Source organism: Medicago truncatula, chromosome 4 (genome assembly GCF_003473485.1).
Source record: "Medicago truncatula cultivar Jemalong A17 chromosome 4, MtrunA17r5.0-ANR, whole genome shotgun sequence".
In the NCBI taxonomy this organism is placed as follows: Eukaryota; Viridiplantae; Streptophyta; class Magnoliopsida; order Fabales; family Fabaceae; genus Medicago; species Medicago truncatula.
In genome coordinates this window covers 55,656,639-55,668,295 of record NC_053045.1, presented here as the reverse complement: position 1 = coordinate 55,668,295, position 11,657 = coordinate 55,656,639, and the positions used below count along the sequence as shown (strand labels likewise).

The 11,657-nt window shown below is 31.3% G+C and overlaps 3 protein-coding genes across 3 annotated transcripts; all 3 read left to right on the top strand.

Moving 5' to 3' along the window:
- The first annotated feature begins 2,853 nt into the window (after positions 1-2,853).
- On the top strand, positions 2,854-5,354 carry LOC112420996 (plant UBX domain-containing protein 1). Its single transcript, XM_024780883.2, has 7 exons — positions 2,854-2,981; positions 3,284-3,380; positions 3,518-3,589; positions 3,723-3,790; positions 3,878-4,007; positions 4,114-4,221; positions 5,007-5,354. Exons 1-7 carry the CDS (start codon positions 2,922-2,924, stop codon positions 5,078-5,080), a joined length of 609 nt encoding a protein of 202 aa, XP_024636651.1. The 5' UTR covers positions 2,854-2,921; the 3' UTR covers positions 5,081-5,354.
- Positions 5,355-7,016: 1,662 nt separating this feature from the next.
- Positions 7,017-7,784, top strand: LOC112420946 (uncharacterized). The gene is made up of 2 exons (XM_024780795.1): positions 7,017-7,157; positions 7,239-7,784. The coding sequence occupies exons 1-2, from the start codon at positions 7,017-7,019 to the stop codon at positions 7,782-7,784; spliced, it is 687 nt and encodes a 228-aa protein (XP_024636563.1).
- A 1,007-nt stretch (positions 7,785-8,791) lies between these two features.
- On the top strand, positions 8,792-9,934 carry LOC11440276 (calmodulin-like protein 7). Its single transcript, XM_003609346.4, has one exon. It carries the CDS (start codon positions 8,969-8,971, stop codon positions 9,647-9,649), a length of 681 nt encoding a protein of 226 aa, XP_003609394.1. The 5' UTR covers positions 8,792-8,968; the 3' UTR covers positions 9,650-9,934.
- Positions 9,935-11,657: the final 1,723 nt, after the last annotated feature.

The window sequence follows — 11,657 nt, the reverse complement described above, 5'->3', positions numbered from 1 at the left end:
TTTCATCCCATCCCATACCTCATGAAGGTTTCTTTTTAGACCTCTTCATATCTCTTTAGACCCTCTAAAATTATGAAATTGCCCTTAACACGTCATGTAGATAACTATTGGATGTTATTTTAAAAAAAGAAATTAATTTTGTATGTCCGCTAGATAACTATCGGATGTTCATTTTAAAAAAATTCCATTTTGTTCGTTTGATTGATAACTACCGGATGTTCGTTTTTAAAATTTCCATTTTGTACATCTGGTGGATAACTACCGGAAATTCATTTTAAAAATCTTGATTTTGTTCCTCCGATAGATTGCAGTTTTTAACTAGTTACTTCTTATATTGCACTCAACTTGAATATGCTTCTAAATCTTGTGATTTTTGAGCGATTTTTTGCGTTTTCATCACAATTAATAGAACAAATAGTGTCAATCTGCACTCAATTGGATGATGTTCGTTTGTTATGTAAAAAAAAAAATATATATTAAATGGGCAATAATCAAGTATTTATTTATGGGAGGTACAAAATAAATTTTTTAAAATGAACATCCGATAGTCATCTACTGGAGGTAGAAAATGAACATGCGGTAGTTTTCTAACTACCGGATGTACAAAATAGTTTTTTTTTTTTTTTAAATGAACATCCGATAGTTATCTACTGGAGGTAGAAAATGAAATTTTTTAAAATGAATATGCGGTAGTTTTCTAACTATCGGTTGTACAAAATAGATTTTTTTTTTTTTTTTTTTTTTTTTTCAAAATAAATATCCGGTAGTTATCAACATAGCATGTTATTAAGAGTAATTTCGTAATTTGAGGAGGCCAAAAGAGATATGAGTGGGCTTAAAAGGAAATCTTCATAGCTCTTGTCTGAATGGTAGACCAAAGTCCTTTTCTTTTCTTTTTCCAAGTATCACACAATTCTTGCTAAAAATTTCAACAACTTCTTGTTGTGACTAAATTTATAAATAGCAATCCAGGAAGTAATTCATACATAATCACAAGTTAAATTTAGGTAGCATTGATGCCAAGTTTTAGGTTCCAAATTAGAGTACTGGCTAACCGGCTACAATTGAGAATGAAAATAGAGGAAAACATATCTCTCAACTTTGAGGGTTATGGAACATTTGGAAAACGTAAATCTAAGATAAGTTCATCTTTTAAGTTGGTTCTGTAACGATGAATTATGTTCCATATAAAAAATAAATTATCAGATTACAATAACAATAAAATTATCAGATTGCCCAAGAAATGGATTTGTCCATCTAGTATTGAGTGAGGCGTAGGAGAATTAAGTATTCAGCTTATGCAGACTATGCGACTCAATAATAGTTAAATTATTTTCTTCATGTATTTTAATGTTTCCACCTGATTCTGGTGACTCTGATGTATATTGGTATATTAATATCACAACATTTATGTCACAAACTATTTATATTGGTATTTGGAACGCGTCCTGTATGTATGTTTATTACAAATTTGGTTGAATGTTGAATGAGTTTTAGTTTGAATGGGTATGAATTTGTGTTAATGTGTTGAATTTGAATGTGTTTTAGTATGTGTTGTGTTTGAGTGTGGAATGTCTAATAATACCAAACGTAGCCTTATGTTAGTGTTCGACTTTTACATTATGTTTTAAGGTGGATCGATCGGGTCATAACTCCCAATCTTGGATCGGTAGTATAGCTTTTGAGGGATTCGACGACACTCAACTCTGGAACTACGGCCGGCGATCGGGAGTTTTGAATTGAGATGAGTATTTTTTTTATTTTTGTATTTAAGGGGTCTATGAGCAATGGAATTGTGTTATAAAACAAATTTCTTATATCCGAAGTTTCATTTTCATCCTATACACTTTTAAATCTCTTGCACAAATTATCCATCCGTATTGGAAAACAATAATTTCTTTTTATTTTTCTGATTGAAAATGAAAAATTTAGAGGATGTAATTTTTAAGAAAATGGTAGGGGTAAAAGTGTTGATGGTTTGCTCAATAGCCCCTCAAAGTTGTTCATTTGGTTAAAAAAAGTTGATTGAGAGTTACATCCAATCAAATTTTACACATAGCAACTTATGATTTAGAGTTGCGACCCAAATTGAGGTGTGTATCAAGTAACTTTTAGATTATTACTTTTTCCATCGTATCAATTTTTCGTGCGTCTTATTTTTTTTTAACAAAAATGCCCATATAGTTTCAAATTCTATCGGATGTGTTTGGATAATAGAATCTGAAATATGTTTATATATAAATAGCCATCAAAATTTCTTTCATTTCAAATGTTGCAAATTTCGCTTTTAAAAACAACCAAAAGACAAAGTAAAAAATGATAAAACATATCAAATAAAAAAAATATAAAAATATCACTAAAAAATTCTGAAATTCAATTAAAACTAATGCAATTTTTTTTGGATTTTTCTAATAATATGAAAATTTTGAAAGAAAAAAAAGCGTTTAAAGATGAAATTTTGGATTTTGAGGGGCAGAATCACATAGGAACTCCCATATGCGAGAGTCTCAATCCTTGATTATTTTCTAATTTTATGGAAAAGTTTCAAAGTAATTTGATCAGGTAGTCCGAAAATCGAATTTTCAACTAGGACAAGGTGGGAATAATTAACAATGATCTAAAATACAATGATGGATGTTAGAATGATTAGTATGGTTCATAAATTGATCATCTATTTTACAAATAAACTCAATCTTTGTGTTGATATGGTCGAGATAATATAATCGGAAATATAATAGTTACTCTATCCTTTTTTTTAGAGGATAATACTTAATCTATCTTGTACGGAAAAAAAGTGCTTATTCTACCTAAATATTCATCTTAACCCCACATGTATATCAGTCCCGCGTTATTTTGAATCTCTACAAGCCAGTTATTCTTCTTCTTCTCTTCCTTCTTCAGTCCCTTTGATCATAATCATAATGTCAGTCACTTTTCCTCTAACATCCAAAAGGAGAAGATTAACCCAGCTTTATTCCACGGTATCATATTTTTTTTTTCATGTTTATTTGATTTTATTTGTGAATCAACATTGATGATGTGTTAAAGGGTGATTGTTGAAGAATCCAACCTTTTTGTTGATTTGATTGAACATTGGTTTTGAAGAATGATTCACTTTCAAGTTTCAGCACTGGATTTTCTTTGATAAATTAATTCTTTAGGTTCCTCTTTTTCTGATATCTTGAAATTCTTTCACAAGAAATAGGTTATTCATTGTGTTTCTTGCCCTAAATCCTTTACTGCATTTAACGATTTTTTTCTCTATTGTGCTTTACGGCAACAGGCTACAGTTGCAGCGATGAATGAAAGATTTGGACGAGAGATTCATGTTTTTGAAACATCTTCACTTTCTCCATCACAAAATTCTACAACAAACAAAGGTAATAGCAAGTTAGCTTTGACGGTTTTTAAGCCCTCCGATAAACGAGCATTTATAATTTCAAGTTTGTAGATATAATCTTTCTAATGTATCTTTCTTGATTATGTTTATATGTGTTGTTGGTATTTATTTCGAAAGAAGACGAGACCGATGAGTTCTATGAGTTGACTGATAATGATTATTACAAACTCTTGTCTACTAAAAAGGAAGGTAAAATTGATCCTCATCCTTGTATTTGATGAATAGATGACTCTATAGTTTAGATATAGTTGTTGTCAAGGGATGTGTCCTTTAAATATCCCCTTCATGACATTGTTATTTAAATGATGCATTATATGTATAGATAAAGTTTTGAAGACTCGAAATCTTAGAGAAGCAGAAGTCGCAGCTTGCAGGCCAAGGATAACCAAGGTAATTAGATTTTTCTGATTTATATATATTGACAAAATCAACAAGGGGTAATCTTATCTTATCATTTGGTTTGATCTTGTTTTTTAGGCTATAATTAGAGTTCGTTTTCCTGATAATCACACGTTGGAAGCTACATTTAATCCATCAGAAACTATCCAAAGTTTAGTTGATCTACTCAATAAAGTGATTGCACAACCAGAGAAGCCATTTGATTTATGTAAGCATGTTATATCCTGCAACTTTTAACTTATCTCACAAGTGTTGAAATTTGATTTTATTGCGCACTGAACTTAAACGAATCACATGTGCTTTTTATTATGCAGATACGACTACGCCCAAAAAGAAGCTGATCAAAGATGTTTCACAGGATTTCTATACTGCTGGATTTTGTCCTGGTGCCATTGTGTACTTTTCATATGATGTTTCAAAAGGTGAGTTCCTTGTGTGAGAAGGATTATTTTCCAGAAATGTCTCACTTTGTGATTTTATAGTTTGATTTATGATACATGTTCAGTTGTTCATGTCTATCTAGTGGGAAATGCTTTCTGATTGATGTTCATTCCTTTGTCAACATTTCTGTTAGAACTATTGTTCTGTACAGTGATAGCTTTAGATATGAAAAGTAAAAACACTTCTATTAAGCACCTAGAATTTGACTAGAATGCGACTGTTCAAAGCAAAGTATCTTAAATAGGTTTTTAGAATTCTATTAAGCACTTCTGACAACACATGTAACTCAGGATCTTCATACTTCCTTGACAATGCATCTGCCACCGTTCGAAGCCCTTACCTTATAGATGATATCAAACTCATACCCTAGCAATTTAACTAACCAATTATGTTGGCTCTGACTGTGTGGTTATTCTTTCTTCTAACAAGTATCTTAAACTCTTCTTGTTAATGCACACTTGAAATTTCCTTTCAAGTAGATAATGCTGCTATATTTGTTGTTAATTTATCTTTACGCCTACATATTTTGAGTCAGTCCTGATTTCTGTGTACTTTCCAAGAAATTGCTGCATGTTACTACTATACAACAATGATGTTAAAACTGAATCCCGTTATTTTATTTCAGTGTCGTAACTTCCATATTTTATTCTATTACCGGCAAATGTTAATATATTAGTTATGTTAGTATTTTCTCTTACACGATGTTTGAACTCAGATTCTCTAAGCTCTATGATATATTAACTTGGTATGAATGGTATATACTTAGGTGATAGCAACCATGATGGCCCTTACTTATTAGAAGGGGTGATGTCCTTGAAGGGTTTGGATGGATGTTGCTAATGATCAAGGTGGTGCCTCTTGAGCCTGCAACACATCAATCACTTGCTTCCGAAGAACGAAAACCTACCGAGAAAAAGCTGGTTAAACCAAAGTGGTTAAAAATGCGATATCACTTTGTCTCAATTGCAGTTTAGAGGTTGGTTGATGTAGGCATATCCCTTGTTCTGTCCTAGTATGTTTGTTTGCTCTATGGTGATTTTTTCTTGTGGCTAATTTTAATTCGACATATGGTTCTTAATTTAGTGACTTAATCATGCTAATTAAATCCAAGAGATTGCACAATACTTTAGTTACATTCTCTTCTGATGTTTTTTAATTAGACTTCTTATCTTTTCTTCTTCTTCAAATAAAAGGGAAAAAAATTGTGAATGAATTGCCACTCTTTTACTACAACTCTCTTCGTTATCTAAAAAAAAGGGAACTAAAACAGTTAAGATGAATGAAACATTACCTTTGCCAACAGTTTTCATTTTCAAGAGGGAAGTGTAAGGACAATTTGACAGTTAGAAATCACAAAATACAAACAATTTGATGCAGTGAAACTTATTCAAAATTGGATAACAAAATGTTAATTATAGTAACTGTTATTGATGAATCCAACTATGTTAAGAATGAAGTCCTTACGCTTGATGCGAATCTTGAACTTATGTCCTTATACCGGTTGAACCAACCGCAAAACTTGAACTCACGCCCTTACGCGATGTATTTGTCAACTTCTTACAAACTGAATCACATACGATGACTGATGATGTTATTTAACATCAAGGATATCATGGTTCAAATTTGTCTGAGTGTTTACTTGGTCACAATGTTATGGATGTGTACATTTAGATTTTAACTGGATGTCGATTATTGTTTGTCTATTATCCTTTTTTTTTTTTTTTACTTTTCCTGTGTGAAATTAATATTGCGCTAAATTTGTTTGTGTTATGTATGATGTCTTGATTTGGTATGATAATATATTAGAATTTTCTGACAACATTCAATATATCCTTTGTACCTACAACTTTCTTCTTTTAATTAGTAGAGTGAATAATGAATTAAGAATACAAAAGTTGCAACTACAAAGGATATTAAGAAATAATTCAAAGAATAAAGGAGAGGGTGCCGTGAGAATAGAAGTAAAACTTTTTAGTACTATATTTTTTCCTCTTTAAAGGGATAAGTGAATAATAAAGTTTCTTAAAAATAAAAAAAATAAAAAAGTGAATAAAGAAGTAATAATAAGAAAGTTGTAGCTACAATTATTTTATTTGTGACGATTGTTCATGAGACATCTGATGTAGAAGGAGATATTCTTTCATGATCACAAGATCAAATCAATAATATTTGGACACACACACATAAAAAGATTTTCCTCAAAATATTCAATCATCTTTTTTATCAATTTCCTTCTTATTATTAAAAAAATATTTTTTTATGTGTGTGTGACCAAACACTTTTTCTTTGATCTCGTGACCATATTAGAATTTCTCATGTAGAAGGTGGTTGTCCTTAAAATGAAAGTTACATTCATAAAATTAGTGAATTTCTATTTATTTATGTATTCTTTTAATACTAGTTTACCAGTTGTATTAAAAGTTTCGAAGTTTGATTAAATTCAGATTATTTTTTTGAACAAGTTGAAACTCAGATTTTATTGTTTATACTTTATTATGTTTGTTGTTACACTAATCTACTTTTGTGATTGCTATAAACCAATATGATGATTCATCGTTGTTTTAGGACCCATCCTATAGTGATACTAGCCGATGGTTTGATTAGAGACGACCGATTATTTGTATCGAAAGTTTTTTTAATAATGGTGGTTTGTTGATCATGTGGCTAGAAGGTTGGAGATGGAGATGATACGTTGTTTTGGTTTGATAGGTGGTTAGGGGATGTTCCTTTTTGTGTTCGTTTTTGTAGACTGTTTGAGTTAACAGAGAATAAGTTCATGTCTGTGGCAGACTTGTTTTCTGTTGATTCGGAGCAGCCGGGAGTTATGTGGAGGTGGAGACGTCGTTTGTGGCAGTGGAAGGAGGAGATGTTAGCGGAGTGTAGGGCTTTACTTCTTGATGTTCTTTTGTTTCCGAATGTTTCAGATAGATAGGTTTGGTTTCCTGCTCCGTCAGATGGATACACTGTTAGTGGTGCTTATCATGTGCTAACCTCTCAGGACCACTCTGGTGCGACTACTGATGCGGAGTTGGTGTGGCACAAACAGGTTCCCTTGAAGATTTCAGTTTTTGCATTGAGATTCCTCCAGGATCGTTTACTGACGAAGACTAATTTGATTGCTCGACGGGTGTTATCGAATGACATGTCCTTATGTGTCGCTGGATGCGGTCATCCGGAAACGGCCCAACATCTATTCTTGTTGTGTAACACTTTTGGTTCGCTTTGGCATATGGTGCGTGGTTGGATTGGTTGCTCGGGGGTGGATGCTGATAATTTATCTGACCATTTTCTTCAGTTTACTTATTTGACAGGTGGTGCTAAGTCTAGACGTTCTTTTATGCAACTTATTTGGCTTCTCTGTGCCTGGGTTGTGTGGAATGAACGAAATAATCGTCTGTTTAATAATGTAATAACTCTCATTTCCCGTTTGTTAGACAAGGTCAAGATGTTGTCCTTAACTTGGTTGAAAGCTAAAAAAGCTACTTTTGTGTTTGGTACTCAGCAGTGGTGGTCATGCCCTCTTGTGTGTTTGGGTATAGGCTGATGTAACTCTGTTGGGTTGGTTGTTTTGTTGTAACTCTTGGTTCCTGTTGTAGTATCTATAGCACACTTTGTGCGTTAGGGACTGCATTGTTATATAATTTCATTTTGGCTTTTTCAAAAAAAAATAATGGTGGTTAGATATGTCTCGTTGATGTGTATTGTCAACAGTAGTGTAAGTGTATATAATGAATGAGTTGTGATATTTGTACAACTATATCTAACAACTTTGATGACAACTTTTATTTATTCAATTTCTATTGGTCCAAAACAATAGAGAGAGAAAAAGGAAGAGAGAGATTAAGAATATAATGTGAGTATGAGAGAGAAAGTTATCAAAAAATTGTTAAAAAGTGGATGTACATATATCATTTCTCAAAAAAATTCATTTGATGTGGAGCATATCAAGATGTTTGAATGGATTCACACTTACATGGGAGATTATTGGTGTATTAAGTGGAACTTTAAAAGTCTCTTTTTGAATACAAAATGGAGTTGAGCATCAAATAAATGAGATGGACTGCTTGTATACTAAATGGACTAAGGTTTTGAGCAATATGTGATATTTGATATATTAGCGTAACTGCTCTTAGGTCTTAACCTAATATAATGATTTAGCGCCGTTTTAGAACTTCCCTTATGACCCAACAACTTATATATTTTTTTTTAAAGAATTTATACCACGTTGTGATTTATGAAGAATAATACTATCACTTAAATTTATTTTAGTAATTTGACTTCGCTACGTCGTTACATCACAATATTAATACACACACTCTCAAAGTTCAGTTTTTGGCAACGTTAAATGTTTAGTCAAGACAAGACTAGTGACATCGCAACAATAATTGGTCCTTATTTAAAGTTTTGGGATTCCTTAATCTTTGAGATTTACATATCTTGTCTTGTCTTGAATTGAAAGAGAAAAAAATCACAGCTCACGCGGTTTGTGGGGATAAAAAAAGCACCACCACCAAACCTGCATAAACTTCTTTTTTACTATAGGAACTTTATTATTATCAAATTAAAAAAACATCAACCAAGAAAACTAAAAAGCATACAAAGTTTTGTATACTCTTCATTATCTCCTTATGTTATTCTAATATCTATCTAGTTCCTTGCTACCTTCCTCATCCTCTTCTTCCTTATCCTTCATCTCTTGTTTGTAATATTAATATTTTTGGCCAAAACATGGTTCTTGCTACACTTTTGCTAGCGGTTCTTTTCATTGCTGGCCTCATAAATATAATCTTTTACATACCTACCAACAAAATTCGTGCTTTTCTTCAAATCATTTTTCCCACTAACAATAGTAATGTTAGTAAAACCAACTTGGTTACAACGACCAAGTTGGAAAAGGATGCTAATTATGGGAAGGAAGAACTCAAAAAAGTGTTTTCGACTTTCGACAAGAATGGTGATGGATTCATAACAAAGCAAGAGTTGAAGGAATCATTAAGGAACATAAGAATCTTCATGGATGAGAAAGAGATTGATGATATTGTTGGCAAGTTTGATTCTAATGGAGATGAGTTGATTGATTTTGATGAGTTTTGTTTGTTGACTAGTGAGTTTATGGGAGGAGGTGAAGGAGAGAAAGAAGGTGGTGTTGGTAGTAAGGAAGATGAATTGGAAGAATTAGAGGCTAATTTAAAGGAGGCTTTTGATGTGTTTGACAAAGATAATGATGGGTTAATTTCAGTGGAGGAGCTAGCTTTGGTACTTTGTTCTTTGGGATTAAGTGAAGGGAATAAGATTGAAGAGTGTAAAGAGATGATTAGGAAAGTTGATATGGATGGAGATGGTAATGTCAATTTTAATGAGTTCAAGAGAATGATGAAGAATGGGGGAGCAAATCTCTTTGCCACATAATTCATTTCAACCTCTACCATCCTTACCTCACTATCTATGATAACAACTTATCCAACCCTAGCACGATTTACATATATTTACATTCAATTACTTATTTTTGTAAATTATTAGTGATATCTAGTCTCGATATAAGTCTATATTTAGTGTGTGTAACAGTGTGTCATAGATGACAACAAAAACATCATTCATGTATATATTGCATAACACATAAAATAGACCTTTGATGTAGTATTTGTAAATATTTGATTAGTTTCCAAAGTTTTTTGATTTGTAACGTTTGACTCACTGTTCTTCTATCTTGGTTGATGTCTTTAGTGTTCAACACCTAAGAGTCTAGTTTTTCTTGTATTGTTTGGTCATTCTTTTTCCATTGATAAAAATACACACACCACTAGCTAGCTTGATTAAAGGAATGTCTTGGTCATGAAGAAAGGAAAGATAGATAAATGAAATTATATTCAATTTATTTAATTAAGTGTTGTTACTTCTCACTAACCTCAAATAGCAATCTTTTAAAATCAAACATAATCAATCAGGTTGAACCACGAACTGTTATATCTACGGTTCAATTATTTGAGCACTACAATTGTAATTTCATTTAATTTTGAACGATTTAAAATAATATAGTTATGATTTATCGATCTTTATCAGTTTAAAGTTCGATTCAATTTTTAAAACAATACAAAATAGGGACTAATTAAGAAAATAAAACATGTTTAAAGCCCATAAGATCAGCATCTTACGGGACTTAATAAAACATGTTTAAACCTATAGAAGATGAGTAAAAATTTGACGCGTGGCCTTAATTATCTTTATTCCTTGAGTGATAGTGTTGCATCGCATGTGTCTTTCTTCACTTCCTCAAAGTGCATCACCTAGAAAAGCAAAAGTGCACAGTTTTTTGAAGAAAAAAAGTTGAACCACTAAAAAAGTGATTGTTATTGTTTTAATTCAGTTTTTGAATTTCTTTTTTCACGAAATTTGAAACGAACGAATGGAAACATGTTGAAATGATTTAGTTCAATTCACAAATGGATTGATATTTTAAAAAATTTAATTTTAAAATCTTAAAAAAAAAATCAACTTTTTTCATTAAATTTCGTATACGATTAAAACAAGCAATCAAAATGTCATCGTAAACTTAACTCAGTTGGTATAAACAATGCATAAAATATACAAGATCCAAGATTCAAACCTGACCACCACAAAAAATAAAATAAAAATAAAAAGCAATCAAACTCCACTGAAAAAATATATATATAATCATTCTTTTTGAAGGAATTATATATAATCATTAAAAAACACATTAACACAACGTATTTATTTTCAGATAACATTACTAACATAGTTTCCTTCAAAAAATAAAATTACTGCCATAGTATGAAATAAAATAAATAATAATAATAATAATAATAATAATAATAAAAAGAAAAATTAATTGTTAAGTTTGGGTCTCACATGATCGATTTTGAGTGACGTGAAACTAGTATTTGATCAACATAGATTGAGTTGGATAGGTTTAATTTGGTTTGAACTCGATCATTGACGAAAATTGAACCAATTTTATTAGTTTGAATTGGTTCTTTACATGACATCAAAGCAAGACAACCAATTTATTTTACAAGAGTATTATTAAAACATTTCACAAGAGTGACAAACATTTATTTTACAACCAATTTTTAAAAATAACAATTGCAACCATTCAATTACACACAAGCATGTATCATACAAGGTGGTTCGAACCCATAAATATTTTTTCGAGGATTATTGCTCTGATACCATTACCCAAAAACATGGTACCTATCGAATCCAAACAACAAATTTTCATGATAAATTCAAATTAAACTAGTTACAAATGTAAAATACAATGTACTACAAACTTTTACCAATTCTGAGAGGGTTGTCCACAATCTGTTCGATATTTTGTTTCGGCCTAATACAAATGAATGATACATATAGTTTTTATAAATGGTTGATAAATTTGCGGTTATTGAATGTTTCATAGACA